Source organism: Trachinotus anak, unplaced genomic scaffold (genome assembly GCF_046630095.1).
Source record: "Trachinotus anak isolate AG129_WGS33_773 ecotype Australia unplaced genomic scaffold, CSIRO_AGI_Tana_v1 ptg000048l, whole genome shotgun sequence".
NCBI lineage: Eukaryota > Metazoa > Chordata > Actinopteri > Carangiformes > Carangidae > Trachinotus > Trachinotus anak.
Window position 1 is genome coordinate 298772 of NW_027273899.1, and position 18375 is coordinate 317146.

At 45.6% G+C, this 18375-nt stretch overlaps 3 protein-coding genes, 1 long non-coding RNA gene and 2 other non-coding genes across 15 annotated transcripts in view; 3 read left to right on the forward strand and 3 right to left on the reverse strand.

The window, feature by feature from the left end:
- Positions 1-4151, reverse strand: part of spag9b (sperm associated antigen 9b) — a 29803-nt gene extending 25652 nt beyond the window's left edge. For 5 of the 10 annotated variants that reach the window (XM_071473205.1, XM_071473204.1, XM_071473197.1 and 2 more), the window contains exon 1: positions 3498-4150. In XM_071473205.1, coding sequence (XP_071329306.1) covers positions 3498-3797 — 300 coding nt within the window. In that variant the 5' untranslated portion in view covers positions 3798-4150. Of the gene's footprint in view, positions 1-3497 lie in introns of all 10 variants that reach the window. The other 5 variants (XM_071473202.1, XM_071473201.1, XM_071473200.1 and 2 more) reach the window with 2 other exon arrangements.
- Positions 4152-4645: 494 nt separating this feature from the next.
- On the reverse strand, positions 4646-12462 carry daglb (diacylglycerol lipase, beta). Its single transcript, XM_071473208.1, has 15 exons — positions 11752-12462; positions 11481-11629; positions 10794-10968; positions 10134-10389; positions 9761-9883; positions 9514-9641; positions 8256-8382; positions 8071-8154; positions 7589-7666; positions 7435-7515; positions 6982-7109; positions 6584-6652; positions 6291-6363; positions 5939-6192; positions 4646-5422 (listed from the first exon to the last, which is right to left on the reverse strand). The coding sequence occupies exons 1-15, from the start codon at positions 11844-11846 to the stop codon at positions 5242-5244; spliced, it is 2001 nt and encodes a 666-aa protein (XP_071329309.1). The 5' UTR covers positions 11847-12462; the 3' UTR covers positions 4646-5241.
- Positions 6189-8262, forward strand: LOC139615342 (uncharacterized). Its single transcript, XR_011687354.1, has 3 exons — positions 6189-6693; positions 7393-7576; positions 8037-8262. It is a non-coding gene; the product is annotated as an uncharacterized lncRNA (long non-coding RNA).
- Positions 12463-13186: 724 nt separating the features above from the next.
- Positions 13187-13258, forward strand: trnaq-cug (transfer RNA glutamine (anticodon CUG)). Its single transcript has one exon. It is a non-coding gene; the product is annotated as a tRNA-Gln (tRNA).
- Positions 13259-13395: 137 nt separating this feature from the next.
- mrpl58 (mitochondrial ribosomal protein L58) lies at positions 13396-17171 on the forward strand. The gene is made up of 6 exons (XM_071473211.1): positions 13396-13580; positions 16027-16051; positions 16151-16210; positions 16389-16471; positions 16707-16876; positions 16958-17171. The coding sequence occupies exons 1-6, from the start codon at positions 13422-13424 to the stop codon at positions 17040-17042; spliced, it is 582 nt and encodes a 193-aa protein (XP_071329312.1). The 5' UTR covers positions 13396-13421; the 3' UTR covers positions 17043-17171.
- Positions 17172-18192: 1021 nt separating this feature from the next.
- trnar-ucg (transfer RNA arginine (anticodon UCG)) lies at positions 18193-18265 on the reverse strand. Its single transcript has one exon. It is a non-coding gene; the product is annotated as a tRNA-Arg (tRNA).
- Positions 18266-18375: the final 110 nt, after the last annotated feature.

The following is an 18375-nucleotide window of genomic DNA, read 5'->3' on the forward strand; positions in this document are numbered from 1 at the left end:
AAACTTTAATGAGCATCAAAGCACAAGAAGAAACTGTCTCAGTAAAGTGTGTGGACTGTTTTCAGGAGCCCTGTATTGATCAGCTGATCAGCTGAGTCAGGCGTGTGCTCTCCATGTCCGTAAACATGCAGTCTTGTGATGTGGGCACTGGCTGTGTTTAGGGCCCCTGTGGTCGGGCCCCGGGCAGAGTGTGGATGTAATTTGAGAGGAGATGAGGGTCACCTGGTTACAAACAGCCTCCTCTTCACACTGAGTGGAGGTGACTCAGGAGGCTCTGGTTTAAAGACAATCACTTAGTAAGGAGGGGGGGGGGCACTTGATTCACCAACAGCATCTTAAGGCCTGAGCTGCTGGTAGAAAAGCAGCATTTCCCATGTAAGTCTAATAAGAGCATTAACATTGGGGGGGGGGGGGGGGGGGCTGCCTAATCTGTTAATGTGCATCACTGTAACACTAAGACAAAAGACTCCCAGTCACCGGCCTCGGTCTCTGATCAGTTTAAATTAACAGCAACAAAACCAACACCATAATGTATGGATGACGCACGCCGCCGCCCTGCTGCCCCCCCCCCACCCCCACCCCACACACACACACAAACATTCATCAGAACAATCCCACCATCCTCTCACCCTGCTGCTCGTCATATGACAGCGCTCCAGAGAATGACTGTTCCAGCAAGTTAATGTCCCCCCCCACCGCACGTATAAGGCTGCCTTTGTCCTAACACACTCTCACACACATGTGGCTGCAAAACAACTCACTGTGCACACACACACACACGCGCACACACAAACACGCACGCACGCATGCGCACACACACATGCGTGGCTGCAAAACAACTCACTGTGCACACACACGCACGCGCGCACACACACCGACATCAAACTTCACAGCTGTCGAGACGTTTCACCAAACACCAGCTTCATTTTGGCTCAAGAAGAAGAGTCAGAGGATCAATAAGATGATTGGTGATGATCGATCAGCTGACTCAGAGCAGCCTCTGTTCTTCTACAGCTGACAGTCCTGAATGGACAAAAGAACTAAGGGAAGTTTTCCCCAAGAATTTCCTGCCTTGCCTTTTCCTCCTGCTCAGCTCAGCCCCCCTGATGATGGAGTCTGATGGTGTGTGTGTGGGGGGGGGGCGCTCTGACATCATCGACCATACGGCTGACCACACCCAGTGAGGTGTGTAACACAGCAGCCACAGACTGAGAAACTCCATGTGAAAGCTTCAGCAACAAGTCAGGACAGATGTTAACAGAGCTGTGACCTGCTGAGCTTGTCACTCCACATTAACATGAACAACTGCAGGTGTGTCTGTGTGTGTCTGTGTGTGTGTGTGTCTGTGTGTGTGTCAGGACTCCACATGTGATCATGAAGACAGTGAGATGTTCTGATTACACTGATCAGATGTGACTATGATTAATGTGGGGTCAGTGTTTACGTGCAGTGACAGCGTGGCCCCGCCTACTCTGACCAACCTCTCAACCTCTGGCTGTCCAGCTGTGGTCCAGCTGTGATCCAGCTGTGCAGACCACCTACTGCCCCCTGATCCTGCTCAACACCCTCAACTCCCACTGCTCCTGTTATGATTATTATTATTAGTCTCATTATTAATACTGTCATTAATACTGTTGGTTTTATTATCAGTCTTATTATTGTTATTATTCTCCTTTAATCATTTTAATTGGTCTTATGCTCTCTCTCTCTCAGCCCAGCCTGTTGAGGCAGACCCCCCCTCACCCCACCCACCCTGGCTCTGTGGAGGTGTCTACCTGTTTTCCCTCCAGGTGGTCTCTGTGGGGGGCGGTCTGGACCTGCTCTGTATGAACAGTGGCTGTGAGAACGCTGTTGCTCTGCTGTTGAACTGAATAAAGTCTGAAACGAGCCGAAAGAACAAAGCATCCATTGAAGCTCTGACTGCTCGAGGTAACTCAGCAGTTTTCTTTTCAGATTTTAACCTCGATGACGACTGTGACGACCTCATGATCTGTGGAGCGGGTCAGGGACCTGGATCTGGTCCCTATCTCACTGTATGGATCCACCAGGGTCAGGTTCAGGGTCTAGGGTCCTGTGGACGTCTTGATGTGAACGTTTCAGACTCTGTTTCTAGTTTAACAGGACAGACTGAAAACCAACTGTGCACCAGTGTTACAAGACTTTGTCATTTAACTTCAGTTTGTTGTGTAGTTGTGGTTTGTGGTTTAAGGTTTTGTTGTCTATTGACAACTCAGTTTTATGTTACTTGATAAAATGTTTTTTAGTTTTGAATGATTCCTGTAAGTTAATTTATTTTGTAAACGTCCCATTTTAGAGACGTTCTTTCCTTTTATATTTAACAGTGAATCCAAAGTGTCGCATTCGTCCTGGAAGCAGCAGTCTCATTATCACCTGTATCATCATCTATCATCACACTGTTATTGTGTGTTAGAAACACACACAGCACTGTGGCTCCTGAAGCTGTCACCTCGTGAAGCAGCACCAGAACAGCGGACTGACAGTACGAAGAGGAAACCGTGTTAATGCAGCAGTGAAGTGGTTGTAAAGTATTAACAGCTGGATGTTTGAAGGCGCTCGCTGTGAGGGGGGTGACAGTGAGGACAACACGGAGCAGACCATCAGTGTCTGGACACTGACACATCCACTGATCTGACTGAGACTTTCAGCAGCTGCTAACATCTGTACTGAACCAGGACCTAACAACAGGATCAACACCCAAAACACAGTCTGACCTCAGACCTGTTGTTGTGCAGAGCCACAACGACAGGAAACATGTTACTGTCCAGAAATAGACTGTGTGTGGATGAAGTGGTGCCAATAAGTGCATCACTGGTTGGGTCAGATGACAGGACTCTGTCTGTGCTTCACTGTCATTACACATGAGCTGAGCAGGATGATTCAAATCTGTTTGGTCAAAAGTATCTGACTGAAAGTCACAGCTGAGGTGTCACTGGCTGAACTTCAGAGGAGAAATCAGCCTTGATGCTGCGTTCACTGCCGCTCCGGGTCCCAGAGAGCAACATCAGTGACATGAACTTTCAGTTACAGGATAGTTTGTTCCTCACTGTTGTTGATACCAGTGATCATATTTCATGTCAAACTAGAGACCCGTCCTTTAGGACACCTCCGCCCATCAGGCTGTGATTCTTTTAACTGCATTTCACTTTACGGAAACGGTTTTTTCTTCCGCCCGAACACCGGACGTTGGGCCGCTCCAAGAACCAGCAGCCACTTTATAAAGTGTTGTTCTCTCATAATCTGCTTTGCAGGGGTCCTGTCAGTGAGCCGAATAAAAGAGCGGCTTATATGTTTCATAAAAAGTACTATTTGGTGACTAATCAGATTTGATATATAGTTGATAAGCACCGCAAGTGTGAGTTGCCAGATTTTCGAACTGAGTTCGGTGTTAGGTCTTTTCAAGCCGAACTCCATACCACTAGCCTCTAATGTATAATCCGGGTTATGAGTTCGTGTGGCGGCTGTGTGCCGGGACCCACCTCCTCTGCGTGTTTCCTCAGAGCCTTCTCTCGCTCGTACTGGGTGACCAGCTGCTCGTTGTCCTCCTTCAGCAGCTCCAGCTCCACTTCGTGCTCCCGGTTCACCGCGAACACCGAGTCCAGGTTCTCCAGGACGGCGACGACCAGCGGCATCAGCTCCTTCACCACGTCCTCGTCATATTTCTCAATCAGCCGTTCAAACTCCCGGTAGATCGAACTGGCCAGACCCGAGACCCGGTCGGACATCACGGCAGAGTTGCCGGAGTCGTCCTGGTAGAGGACTACGCTGTCCAGCTCCATTTTCCTGCCTCCCTGGCGCTTCTCCCGCGGCTAACGTTAGTGACTCGGGCCGCCCGCCGTCCGACTTTAACCGCCAAACGACCGAGTTTCTAAAACATCGCCGGCTGCAGCTGGTCCCTCGGAGTCCTGCGCCTCCTCGCCCGGCTCTGAGCCCAGGGTGGACGGTGGACGGACACGGCTGCTAGCCTGAAGCTAGCTCCGCTGAAAGTCTGCACTTGGCTCCTGATTAGTTTCCCTGTCCAACAGATGAGCTCCTGGTGCTGCCTTCAGGTGCTGTCGGACAGATGGCGATGCTCACGGGAGTAAACACCAGAGGAGAAGGGTTATCACCTGAGAGGCAGCTCTGAGGTGAAGGCTTGGAAAGCTCAAAGTATGATTTCCTCGGACCTGTTGCTCATATAGTTTCTGTTGTGTGACGTTCAAGGGGCGGAACAAACAGCATCAACTGAGTAAAACACTGACAAGTCCGGGATCAGTAGATTCACCGTCTTTTCAGGCGTGAAGATGATGTTTGTTTCTGATCACTGTATGTCCCGCTGTAATCGATCACATTTCGCACCGCGGTCCGTGAACCTCCTTCTCGGCTTTCGTTGTCTCCTGGGGCAGAAAGGCAGCGGTCATGTTGGTGCCACAGGCTCACAGCCTCATGTACCAACATGTTCGGCAAACTTGTGACACTTTACAGACTCTGCACTGGAATTTACCACGTCCCAGGGGTCACCTGAAGATGTGACGTCACATGTTAAGGACAACAACTACAAGGTCTGTTTGTGATGAAGGAACATTTAATAATGAGCAGGACAAACCCTGCCGCGCAGTGCTGTAGAAGTAAAAAGGGACCAGGTGAAGAGTGTTTCAGAAAAAGCTTTTATTTGAGCCCAGTGCTTTAGGGATTCAGGCATCAGCTGATTCAAACATTAACATGTCACCTTATGGAGAGTGAACAGGTACAGTCTGTGTCGCGTTCAAGTTCACACAGAACAACAGGTGTGTTGTTTCTCCGAAGCATAGGCACTGTTCACTCAAGACATTAAACACAACACGCACCAACCACAGTCACTACACAATGATGATGTAATGCTTTGGTCTTCACCACATCCTGGGTCCTCCTGCTCCTCAGCGTCCCACAGATGAGGAAGACCGGGGGGGGGTTAACTGCAGCTCTGTCAAATATTGTACACAACGCACATTCAGAGATCATGGCATACAGGTGCTCATGGAGCTGAAATAAAACTAATCATTTAAATTAAATAATGTAAAGCGCAGTCCTCCAACATCACAACAGATGAATCTACTGTTTCATGTTTCCATTTCATTACAATCAAGTCACAGTGTGTATGAAGAGGGTTGAGTCCAGGCGAAGCACGTCGGACAGTCCTGGATCAGGTGGAGAAGCTCACACGTCAACAGGGATAGGGTTCAGTCTGTGTTTCAGGTAACTGTGCTAGCTGTTGTTCAGGGACGACGTGCACAGGGGGAAGGGCCTGTCGCTGGTCAGGCTGTTCAGTGCATGAAGCACAATGTCAGGCATGTGATCTGCGAGCATGCTGGGACTGATCAGGATGCTCCTGAACGCCTCCTCACTGGACCACTCTGCCCGGTACCTGACCTGGGAAAAACAGGGTCTGAGGAGAGAGAACAGGTAGAGGTCAGTGTGTCTGTGTGTGAGCTGCTCAAACATCTGGAACCACTGAAACATCTGTCGAAAGGCTGCAAACAACAATTTGTTTACTACAGATGAATCTGTCAATTATCTTCTGATTAATTGATTAATCATTTGGTCTAAAAAACATTGATCAGAAGTTTCCGGTCTCGTCTGTAAACGTCTGGTTCAGGTCGGCTCTCAGACTCAGTTTCATACACGACTGAGGAACACATGAAACATTCAGACACTGGATCAATTATTCAAACAGCTGATTCATGTCCAATGAATCTATTAATCAGCTGATCGCTGCAGCTCCACTGCACAGACATTAACTGGTGGAAATGGAAGTGGTGAAAGGAGCTGAAGGTTCAGTGGAGGTTGAAGTGAAAACACACAGCAGTTTGCTGCAGTTAGTCCACTGTGTGTGTGTGTGTGTGTGTGTGTGTGTGTGTGGGGGGTGGGGGTGGGGGGGGTGGGGGGGGGGGTGATGACACACCTCCGTGACGGCCCGTCTTCTGTGATATGCAGAATGCGTCCAGGTGGGAACAGAGGTAAGTGGGCAGGCTTGTGAGCAGGTGAGTCATCTGACGCCATGCTCTGATAGGATGACGAGTGGCGAATCATCAGTGACTCCTCCCCCAGCAGCGGCTGGCTGAGCTCCTCCTCCCTCCTGTTGTCCATCTCGGTGGGGAAGTCGTCTGGGTCTCCTCCGAACAGCTCGTACCAGCAGCCCTGCAGCAGGATGCGGTACTGCAACACACACACACACACACATCATCAACACAACATCTGACCTCACTGGGCGTGAACACACTAAGACCAGAATCACTGCAGGGACCAGGTCTTACCTTGGGTTTGTTGCAGTTTGAAACGATCTTAAGGATCCGTCTCTTCAGGTCCTCCATATTGGGAATGCTCAGTCTGCACAGAGAGGACAGATGATTCAACAAAGAAGAAGAGCAGAGAACAGAGGAGTGTGATGTCACTCACCACCTCCTCTGTAATAACAGAGCAGTGATCCACAGTCAATAAAGTCCATTAAACCAAACTGCTACACACAACTAACCAGTGACAACATGGAGTATTTACCCATGATGCATTTCAACTTTGTGTTCTAATAGCCAAGAGGAACCAGACTCACCTGGGAACCAGGTCCTTTCCCAGCACCACAGAGACCACAAAGTCCTTGGAGTAATCAGCTAAGGCTTTACTGCACAGAGAGAGAGAGCACCGACCGTTAACACACCACAGGTAATCATACAATGATCATATTCATGTGCTCTGAAGGGTTTGTCTTCAGATATTTTTCAAATCAAATCAAAAGTTTTATAAAGCGGATGAAACGCTGCATTTCACCCTGAGGCCACCAGGGCACCTGCCTGTTTCACCTGTGGTCTGACTCCATCTGTGGATCACATGACTGAGGCTGAAGGTAAAATAAACCTTTAACAACAGGTAGTTTTTCACCGAGTGGCTCAGCAGCATTTGACTTAAAAACTGTGAGACAGAGTTCACAGTCCATCTTCATGAGCTCCTCACCTCAGGAGGCCCCCCGGTGGAGAGAAGGCGTAGCACTGCAGGCTGGGGAAGGAGTTCCGCAGCAGGATGGCCAGCAGTGAGGCTGTGCCTGCGCCCAGACTGTGACCAGTGATGACCAGTTTATACTCCTACAAACACACAGCAGCACACAGAGGGTCAAGATCCAGCTCCTGGTCTGACCACGTCTGATAATCAATGTGAACCAGTCACAAACAGTCCAGCTCACAGGTTCTGTTCTCCAGGTTCTGTTCTCTGACACACAGAGGTCAAACTAAGTAATGGACCCTTCATCACAGTTAGTTCCCCCTGTAGATGATGCTGTGACCCTGACTCTGCTGTGTCCCAGTTCAGACTGAAGAAGGACTGTGGAGTCCCTGTTCACCTGTGTGACGTCTTTCTCCCTCCACACAGGTTCTAACTGAAGCAGAACTTTAACAGAGGTGGTTCTCTTACCGGAGCCACGTTGAAGGCCTGGTTCAGGATGCCGTCGTTGACCAGCTTCTTGTAGATGTAACCTGCCGCCTGACACATGCCCTGCATCAGAGAACAGCAGCGTCAGTTTGTTCTGACTGGTTCAGACAGGTCGTCTCCACAGGTGAGTCTTTACCTTGTGACCGTAGCAGGCTCCAGACACGCCCTCTATAGGCAGGTTCTCACACTCAGCAGACAGGTCAGTCAGGACGTCCTGCAGGACACAGTCACATGATCAGCGACCTGGGAAACTGATACTGCTTATTGATCCGGTTCTTTAACGGTTCTCTTATCAGTTCTTTTTGTTTGTCTTTTGTTGATGAAACAAATTAAGAACAGAGTAAACACAGCTTTATTTTCTCATGTGTATATAGATTCATATCTTTGAGTAGCAAATGTTAACAGCTGTGTTTTAATAGTAATGATTATGATTATTGTTATTATTTACACACAGAAGCTGAACAGTTTCAGACCAGTCAGTCAGACACTATGATGACATAATAACACCACATTTTATTGAAATGTAAAATAAACAAAGAGGTTTATTTTACATTTGTTTACTCTCTGCTGTGAAACCCAAACAGTCTCTTCATGTGACCCTGGAGTGAGAGAACTCACCCTCAGTGACAGGGTTCCTCTGACAGACACCAGAACTGCCTCTCTCTTATGATCCAGAGCCACAAAGAAGGGGATCTCATAGATCTGCAACACAGACACTGTCAGACCGGAGGGGACCTCCACAAATACATGTGAGAGGAGACTGAACAGAGACCTGATCCTGAGGGGACCAGGGGAGTCCACACCTGGTTGTGGAAGCTGACGTAGATGAAGTCTCTGTACTGTAAACCAGTGCTCTGCAGGATGGAGGAGAAGTGACAGCCGAGGTGGTCTCCTCCAACGATGTCATACTCAGCTGCACGGCTCCTACAGCTGACACACACACACACACACACACACACACAGTTATTACAGAACAATGATACAAAAACATTAAAGTGTAAAAGAATCTTTGTTGGTGTGAAGTGTGATCACAGATTTAACCCTTTGTTCACTGGATTTGTTAAAGTTGAGTGTGAACATCTGAACCTGGAGCCAGGAGGTCACATGACTGTCTGAAACAGCCTCTGGGCTCCTGTCTCACCCCCACACAGCTGGTTAACAGGGTATGGATGTCAGACATCCATGACACTCCGGCTGTTAAAAAGGCCGGTTGCTAACAAGAGTCTAAATGAGACGACAGAGGTTGTCGGGGACGTTAAACGTCATCAGTCCAACATGAAAACCGACCTCCTCACCAGTCCACCTTTACAGCCTCGCTGTGTTTCTACACACTGATTTTCTCTAATCATCCAAAACACAACAGAGAAATCTAGTGATATTAATTGAGACATCGAGGCTTCGAAGTGTGTGTCGAGTATATTCAAGTTTTCTGGTGAAGCGCGAATCATTTTAGACGCATGATGTAACTGATGATGTGAAGCCTCTTGTCTGTGACTGTTTTCAGTGTCACTTTGAATTATGAAACGACTGTGACATTTTCCTTTGAGAGATATGATGCATTTCATAGTTTCTAGTTTATAACACTGGTTGTATCTGCAATGGATGAACCAAAGACGACTTCTCCAGTCTGACAACACGTTATCTTATTTCTCCTAATGAAGAAACATTATGAAGTGAACATTATTATAGATCCTTTAAGTTTATTTAACTGTGTTTTTTCAAGGACACATGTTGATTGATGCTTAGTATAAAAATACAATCATCGTTTCCCTTAAACTGAGATACACACACACACACACACAAATGTGTGTTTTTGCCTGTTTTAAATTCTGACCAGTAGATGTCGCTCTGTTAACATGGAGCATCGAGAAACAAACCTTTTCTTGAACCACTGTTCTGGATTTGTTCAGTGTTTCATGAATCTTCATCTCACCATCACTAGAAAAATCCTATTGGCAGTTTATGGAGGGAAATAGGTTGATGATGACTTAAGGGCTGGACTACAAACATTCATCATCCCTGCTGAGCTGTTGACTCAAATGAACAAGCAGAACATCTCACCAGTCTCCACTGAGCTTGCAGGGCCCGGTGAGGGGGTTGGAGTAGATGTAGAGGGGCCATCCATAGGCTGCTGCAGCAAACTGCATACAGTGAGCTGCTTTCTCAAGCTCTGTCTCCAGATCTCCTCCCTGCAAACAATCACAGACAAATAGGAGGAACATTTTTTATTCAATGAAGTGATGCCAACTAAAAAACCATCATTAACATCAGTGTCAGGTCAGAGGTCGACTGTAGCTCCAGCACTCACACTGGGAGAAGAAGGACTGTGAGTGACCACGGCGTCTGGGTCTCTGCTTCGCTCCATCTTATCCTGCTCCTGGTGCAGCAGAGCCAGACCAGCTGCTATATCACTGGGGACCAGATCTGTGTCCTGACACACACACACACACACACACACACACACACACACACACACACACACACACACACACACACACACACACACACACACACAATACAACCAGATGCTTTGTTTGAGTCTTTCTTGAAGTATTCAGGGTTCCTACACATTTTAATACAACATTTCAACACAACCCTGTGTATTACATCTTATCAAATCTGACTGAACCCACTAACGGAAGATGTTAGTGGCACAGACCAAAGAGAGAAGGGAACCTTACAGAGAAGAACCTGCTGACAAGCTGTGCGATGCTGGAGAACGCCGCTCGGTGGCTTTCGTCCTGCGGCAGACAGCAGCACAGGAGCCGCAGCCTGCTCTCCCACACTTTGACAGCCAGGGAGCGAGCGGTGGAGAACAGCTGCGTGCTCTCTTCTCGTACTCCCAGTGGCTCCATGGCTGCAGGCTGAGGGCGGGGGTTACCCAGAGGGTCAAACACAAACACCACGCCCACCCCCGTAAAGAGCAGGATGATCCAGCTGTTGAGGCGCGGGGAGAGAGCGAGAGAGAGAGAGAGAGAGGGAGAGAGAGAGAGAGAGAGAGAGAGAGAGAGGGAGAGAGAGAGTAGAGAAAGGGGAGAAAGGGGAGAGAGAGAGAGAGAGAGAGAGAGAGAGAGAGAGAGAGAGAGAGAGACGCTGGATCAAAACACCTCAACTACTTCAAACATGATTTAACTATAATGAAGACACAGACGGAGACAGAGTCTCAGTTAGGTGCTTTTCCTCCAGAGCAGCTTCACTGTCTCTGACTCTATTCTTCATCCATGATGCTGATGGTGGACAGTCTGTCTAACACATCACTCCAACATCTCCCATAATTCACCTCGGTCATTATTCAAGTTTTTCCTTTAATGAGTCATTATCTGTACCTGTGGACAACTCACCTAGCAACCACTGCTGCGATGACAGCACCCACTGTGGCAGGATCGCACCCTTTGCTGTCATCAGACACCCACACAGCTCCCAGACAGGCCCACACCAGCTCAGGTATGTACAGGAGAGCTCGCAGGTACACCAGAGCAGGGATGGAGCGCCGTGGGCCAGGGTTTGTGATGGTACCTGGGAAACGATCGTAGACTTCACTGAAACAACAAACCTGTGGGGTGTTCTCATCCTTTTCAAAAGCTAGTAGTTAGCTAACAGTGCTAACAAGTAACACTGTGTATTATATACATTCAAACGTACAACCATCTTGTTTGTTTGTTATACCACCATGTGTCAGCCTGCAGTGAGGTGGAGGTGTCTCTGACTGTTCAGTCTTTTACAAGTTTACAGCTGTTTCAATAAGAGGGATGGTACTTGTGTCCATCTTGTTGTGTGCACACTAAAAAGAGCCACATTCAGTAAACTTTGCTCTGTTTCATCTTCCAGTTTCTTAAAGTTATGTTGTGTCAGCCGGCAACTGCTTTGCAAACTTCCTGCATTGCATATTGCAGAATAAAGTGTATTATGATACAACAGCTGCTGTGGGCAGAATTAGGTGAAAGCACTGAGACTTTGAACCCCTACAGGTTTACTAATCTTTATATATTAGTCTCACTGAAGTTTGAGGTAGAAGACAAATTCTTTACCTTGAGCACTGACATACACAATAGCAGATAAAGTCAGGATGATGAGTCCAAGCACAACCAGCAGTCCAATCAGGTAGCTATGAAGAATTCTCCCATTACAATCAAAGTCACCCTTGTGATGAGTGTACAGGATCAAAGTGCCAATCCACCTTAGATAACGGAGAAAGACAAGAGCAGAGTCAATCAACACTGTCATTATATCTAAATTGTTGTATTTCAGGTGGAAAAAGTCTCCAGTAAATCATGGACATGATGAGGGTTAGTAACATACCAAAGTACACGGACGAATAGCTCAAAAGAGCCGGGGAAAACAAGGTCGTCGCTGGCGATCCCCCACCGCCGACCAAACACCACCATCCCAGGCATTTTGCAGGTAAAGAAGCCGAGATGTTCCGCTAATGCTAACAAAGCTTTCCAGGACTATAAAGAGAAAGTGGGCAGGGTTCTCCTGATCAACGGACACCTCCCGCCCTTCATGACTTCACTGCCAAAGCTGCAGCTACACTGGGTGGCAACGAGCCGTGCCCATTGTTGTCACATTGTACTTTCCAATGTTGCTTAATTAGCCCAAATGATTCCGGTGTAGCCTAACTACAAGCTAACGTTCAGCCGAGGACTCTTCCAGAAGCGTGTTTCCGCTGACATTACCTAATTTTATGTACAGTGTTCCGGGCTGCGACCTGTCAACACGCAGCTAGCTCGGCTAACGTTCGATAATGTTGCCAATACGTGACTAGCTTCTAATGTTAGCTATCTCGCTAAAAATACTACAAAGCTATTCAGAGAAATCGATCCTGCTAATCCTGTTGGACAGGCTGTTGTTTAGCTAACTATGTAACTAGCGTTACATATCCATCTGAAAGTTTAGGTAACATTAAGTATAGTTTAATATAGACAGCTGGTTTGTTTTGTTTTTCTCGAAAACCAGCAGTGTCCGTCCGTCGATGACACCCTATTGCAACAGCAGTCATCGTAGGAAAGTTCCGCTTTTGCCTCAATTTATTGACGGCACTTAATAATAGCGCCCCCTCCTGGCAGACAGCAGATGGTTTTATAAGACCGGCTGATGTAGGACCCCATTGGAGACCCCGTGTGATACATGGGTATATACATAATTATTTCTGCTAAACCTGTCTGTATCATGTGCTTCAACAGGAGACAGTCTGTTTCCTAAAAATTACAGTAAGATGTTGAATAAAATCTCTTTGGATTATTTTTCCCCCTAGTCATATAAGTATATGTATGTGAGTATACACACTAAATTTTTATTAGAAATCAAAGGTTCCTTACTTTCACAGTGATTTTCGCCTTTAACCCCAATCATTTTCATTTTGCATTCCGATTTTATTGACTGTAATGTCCTTCAATCATCTATCAGTTTCTGCTATATTGTGCGGATTTCATTCAGTCTTGCTAACAAGTATTCAACATATTCGAAAGACGTGTTAGCTAAGGATATTTTATATGAGATAGGACATGTGTATTATAAGTCCTTTTTCTAATGACTAATAAGTAGATTAACTGAGAACTGGAGATATTGTGATAATTATTGTTTATTGCGTTAGCCAGCTAGCTATTATGGTAATTTTTATTCAAGTAACCTTGTCCGGTATAATCCACCACGCAACCAAACTTTACAAACTGCGGCCGACACAGACCTGCTCTGGTTTGGTTTCATATACACTGGACCCTCCTCCCAGCGCGGTGGTTCCATGGTGTAATGGTTAGCACTCTGGACTCTGAATCCAGCGATCCGAGTTCAAATCTCGGTGGAACCTTTGTTTATTTTCCTCTGGAATATAATTTACCACAACGTCTGCGTTTAATTCTTACTGTTTCAACAGCACACAGGTGTGTGACGCAGACAGGAACTGCAGTTACCAGCAGCAGCAAACACTTTACGTGGAGCGGTGTTCACCGTCATGATGACGTCACACCAACATGGCGGCGCACATAGCCCGGCGGTCTTATTTACTGTGTCGTGGCGCAGGAATAAATGTGAGTCCACTGCGGGTGGAACCAAAGATTGTTGTGATGAGAGACATTAACAACACTTCACAGCCGCGTGTGAGCTACGGAACCCGGGAAACAGGCGCTCAGGTCAGTGAGATAACACGTTTCTTTGACTCCAACTGACTGGACTGGGTTAGGCGACGAATTATTTTCGAGCCCTCTGTTTATCGCCAGCCCGTCACACAGTCACTACAGTGATCAGCTGTCTGTAGTGTTGATCGATTCTTCGACTGTAAATCGATCCACGACAGCGCAGAGTACAGAGGCTGTCCCGCTGTTCATCCCCTCCCTGTGTGGGACCGGGCTGGGAAGTGGTGTTGGAGTATATCTGAGTTATGTTGTTGTCGATGACACCAAACAGTCTGCTGTCCCAGATGAGAGAAGGACGACCTCTGACCTCGGCTAAAGGACTCTGACACTGTGAGAAACCAGATTCTCTGGTCTGATGAAACCAGGACTGAACTGTCTGGTCTCAGTTGTAAGAGTCAGTTCTGGAGGAAACGACCTTTCTCCATCTCCACACAGGATCTCTGGAGCTCAGAGGGACCCTCAGGGTCTGGGTCTCCTTCTTCCTGATGTCTCAGTTAGTCTGGGTCCAGCTCTAGAAGAGTCCAGAGGTCTGGACTACGAAGCAGGTTGAACATACCAGGATATCTGGCTTGATTTAACCTGACCTCGACCGTCCTGACACCTGTACTATGAAGCTGGTTATCACCTAGTTCAGTTAAGTCTGGTTTACCTGTACAGGTGTGAGAGCAATGATGTGAGAGGCAGAGTTTTTAATTTTAGTAACATCATCAGAACCATGAATAAAGTAGTAATATGGTCTGAGAAGGAACTGTGAGACCTGACTTCATTTACAGCAACATCCAAACGTGACATCACCAAGGTGAAATCTGAACAATATGATCACATGACCAGAATAAAAAAGAAACAGTAGAAATAATTTACAGTGATTAAAGTCAGACTGCAGATATGAGCCTGAATTATTGTGAAGTTTGTTACTGACGTAGTTGATGTGTGATGAGGTCATTGAGCCTGAATGTTAATTTCTAATCATGAAATACTGAACGATGTGTGATGAAGCTCTAATAGTTCTGATGGAGTTATTTAGTGATAAACTCTCCTCTGTTTGTTAGAAGCTCTGTTTTAAAACCAGAGTGGACACATGGAAAGACTCCAACAGCAGAACATCCACTGATCCATACAAACATCTACTGATCTATACAAACATCTACTGATCCATACAAACATCCACTGATCTATACAAACATCTACTGATCTATACAAACATCTACTGATCCATACAAACATCTACTGATCTATACAAACATCTACTGATCTATACAAACATCTACTGATCTATACAAACATCTACTGATCTATACAAACATCTACTGATCTATACAAACATCCACTGATCCATACAAACATCTACTGATCTATACAAACATCTACTGATCCATACAAACATCTACTGATCTATACAAACATCTACTGATCTATACAAACATCTACTGATCTATACAAACATCTACTGATCCATACAAACATCCACTGATCTATACAAACATCCACTGATCCATACAAACATCTACTGATCCATACAAACATCTACTGATCTATACAAACATCTACTGATCTATACAAACATCCACTGATCCATACAAACATCTACTGATCTATACAAACATCTACTGATCTATACAAACATCTACTGATCTATACAAACATCTACTGATCCATACAAACATCCACTGATCTATACAAACATCCACTGATCCATACAAACATCCACTGATCTATACAAACATCCACTGATCTATACAAACATCTACTGATCCATACAAACATCTACTGATCTATACAAACATCTACTGATCTATACAAACATCCACTGATCCATACAAACATCTACTGATCTATACAAACATCCACTGATCTATACAAACATCCACTGATCTATACAAACATCCACTGATCCATACAAACATCCACTGATCTATACAAACATCTACTGATCTATACAAACATCCACTGATCCATACAAACATCTACTGATCCATACAAACATCTACTGATCTATACAAACATCCACTGATCTATACAAACATCCACTGATCTATACAAACATCTACTGATCTATACAAACATCCACTGATCCATACAAACATCCACTGATCTATACAAACATCTACTGATCTATACAAACATCCACTGATCCATACAAACATCCGCTGATCTAACCCTGAGCTAAACTCACACAGTAAAGTGTCTGAAAACTTCTGTCAATGTGATATTTCTTATTTTATTTCTTGATACAGTTGATAAAATTTCTAAAATCCAGTTTTCATATTGTGATTATGGGATGTTGAGTGCAGACTGATGAAGATGAATTGTATTGATTTATCATGAGGCTGCATCATGACAGCGTGAAAGCAGAGCAGGGGTCTGAAGACTTCCTGAATGAACTGTATGTTGTTGATGCACAGTGAAGCAACAGATTTTTATTCATTTAGTTTTCATTTTTCAGGACTCCCATGTGCACATTCCAGTGGGTAAATATAAATATATATTTTACAAATATGTGTTTTACTAAATCAGAATGGTTGTGTATTTTCATCCTCCTGTATTTTTGTGCTGTGTGTTTTTCTTAGAGCGTCTGACAGTGTCTTACAGCAGGAGCAGTGGTCCTGGTGGTCAGCATGTCAACAAAGGTTCTCCAAAGTTTAACTTTTATTTAAATTTATGTCAAAAGGCTCATTGGTAGATATGTGTATATGTTACAGTGAGAAGCTCCTGACGGCCTGTACAAGGCCTTGGATCTTGAATCTGTTCTGTCACACACAGTGTAAAGTTAACACACGTCCTGTGTGATGACGTCTCCATCCACAGTCAACACAAAGGCAGAGGTCAGATTCCACGTGCTAACGGCAGACTGGATCCAACACGATGTGCGACAGAAGATCTTTGAGAAGGTTTGTCTTCGGCATCAGAGAAGCGTCCATGTTGTTGACGACATTTGGACACTTGTATTGTAATTAGTTATTTCCATTCAAGTTTGTCTTTAAATACTCTCTCCTGAGGTGTCGTTACTCTGTCAGCAGAAGAGCAGAGCCTTCGTTGTAATGACATGGGGATTTGCTGGTTTCTGTCCCTGTCATTTTGAAACCATCAAGAGTAAATGTGGTAATTTTGTTCTTGCTGTGACAGAACACAAACCGCATCAATAAGGCCGGAGAACTGCTGGTGACGTCTGAGCTGAGCAGGAGTCAGCACAGGAACCTCTCTGACTGTCTACAGAAGATCTCTGCCATCATAGCTGAAGCCAGCAGGAAGCCTGATGAACCAACAGCAGAAGATGTAGCTGTGAGGGCAGCCAGGTATGACCTCGGGGTCTGTTCTGTCCACCCTGATTATAAAAGAGTCTAATCCGATGCTCTGATGTGACATATGTTGTGCAGGTTACAGAAGAGCAACAAGGAGCGACTCAAACAGAAGAAGATCCATTCATCAATCAAGCAGAGCAGACGAGTGGATTTTGACTGACTGATTGACTGTTATGTTTCCACCTCCAGCAACTGTGTTGTCAGTTATTACATGTCCAGTGTTTTGTCATTTATTTTCTGTAAAATAAAGTAAGCAGCAAATGTTCTTGGTGTAAATACCAGAATCATGCAGACCAGGGTAAGGTGTTTTACTTGTGCTTTACTCGATTGTTTTCGTTTTATGCTACTTTATGCTTCCACTGCTACATTTAAGAGGGAAATATTGCACTTTCTGCTCCACCACATGTATTTGACAGCTTTGGTTAAAGAATCAGTTTACTTTAAGGACTGTAACACTTCAGTTAACTGAAGCACACGCCTGCACTGCACTGGATTTCCTTCCATTCTCCGGGGTCGAGGAGGATAAAGTGATGGCCTAACAGCAAGTGCAGCGGAGCTTTTAGTCATCAGTCTGAGAGGCCAACCTGTGTACACACAGTCTGGTGTCAACGATGGAAACCAAAAGCTTAGCAGAGGATGGTTTCGATCCATCGACCTCTGGGTTATGGGCCCAGCACGCTTCCGCTGCGCCACTCTGCTGCCATGTGTAATACTGCCCCGCATGTGTCTTTGTTGTTACACGTCTTTATCGTTACGTTGTTGGTGTTTATTTTAAATCTGCATTATAGCGCTAACTACATTGAAGTTACTCGAATCTCAATTCCTTTCTATGGGAAGGAAGCTAATTTAAATCCTTAGACATAATGTTAGCTAACCTAGCTAAGTGCAGGTTGGTTAGCTTAACTTTAGCAGTAGTTTGCAATGCACATGCATGTACGTTATCATTGATGGATAGGTTCGTATAGACCAGGGGTCGGCCACCTTAAACACTCAAAGAGCCATTTGGTTTCCCACAGAAGAGAAAACACCGGGAGCCACAAAACCCTTTTGACATCTAAAATGAGGATAACACTGCATATATCGTTTTTCACCTTTATGCTATGTATAAAAAAACTATAGTGTGTTGCATTTATGAAATCAATGAAATGCTGCAGAGAAAACGAAACTACCGGGGGGGTCGAAAAGCTCAATAATATATCTATCAATCTATACTATAGACTGTATATAAAACGGGTCGTACCAGGTGAACGGTAGTGTACATCAAAACAACACAACACAACAAAAACAGTGTTTGTCATCGGAGCAAAACTCGACCACGAAGGGACTCGAACCCTCAATCTTCTGATCCGAAGTCAGACGCCTTATCCATTAGGCCACGCGGTCGGATCGACGGAGGAGGAGCGCTGTATCGTACAAATACCTGTGAACACGGAGCCTCGCTGCATGAGCGGACTCCGCTGGAAGTCGATCTCAGATAGAAACCGACAGAGGAG

Bases quoted from the DNA above. Each gene is read 5' to 3' on its own strand.
- daglb (XM_071473208.1), bottom strand. From the start codon at position 11,846: ATGCCTGGGATGGTGGTGTTTGGTCGGCGGTGGGGGATCGCCAGCGAC. The intron at 10,969-11,480 runs GTAAAGAATTTG...ATCGTTTCCCAG, and splicing joins TGTGTATGTCAGTGCTCAAG to GTACCATCACAAACCCTGGC. The intron at 10,390-10,793 runs GTGAGTTGTCCA...GCGCCTCAACAG, and splicing joins ATCGCAGCAGTGGTTGCTAG to CTGGATCATCCTGCTCTTTA.
- mrpl58 (XM_071473211.1), top strand. From the start codon at position 13,422: ATGGCGGCGCACATAGCCCGGCGGTCTTATTTACTGTGTCGTGGCGCA. The intron at 13,581-16,026 runs GTCAGTGAGATA...TTCATTTTTCAG, and splicing joins CCCGGGAAACAGGCGCTCAG to GACTCCCATGTGCACATTCC. The intron at 16,211-16,388 runs GTTCTCCAAAGT...CTCCATCCACAG, and splicing joins TGGTCAGCATGTCAACAAAG to TCAACACAAAGGCAGAGGTC.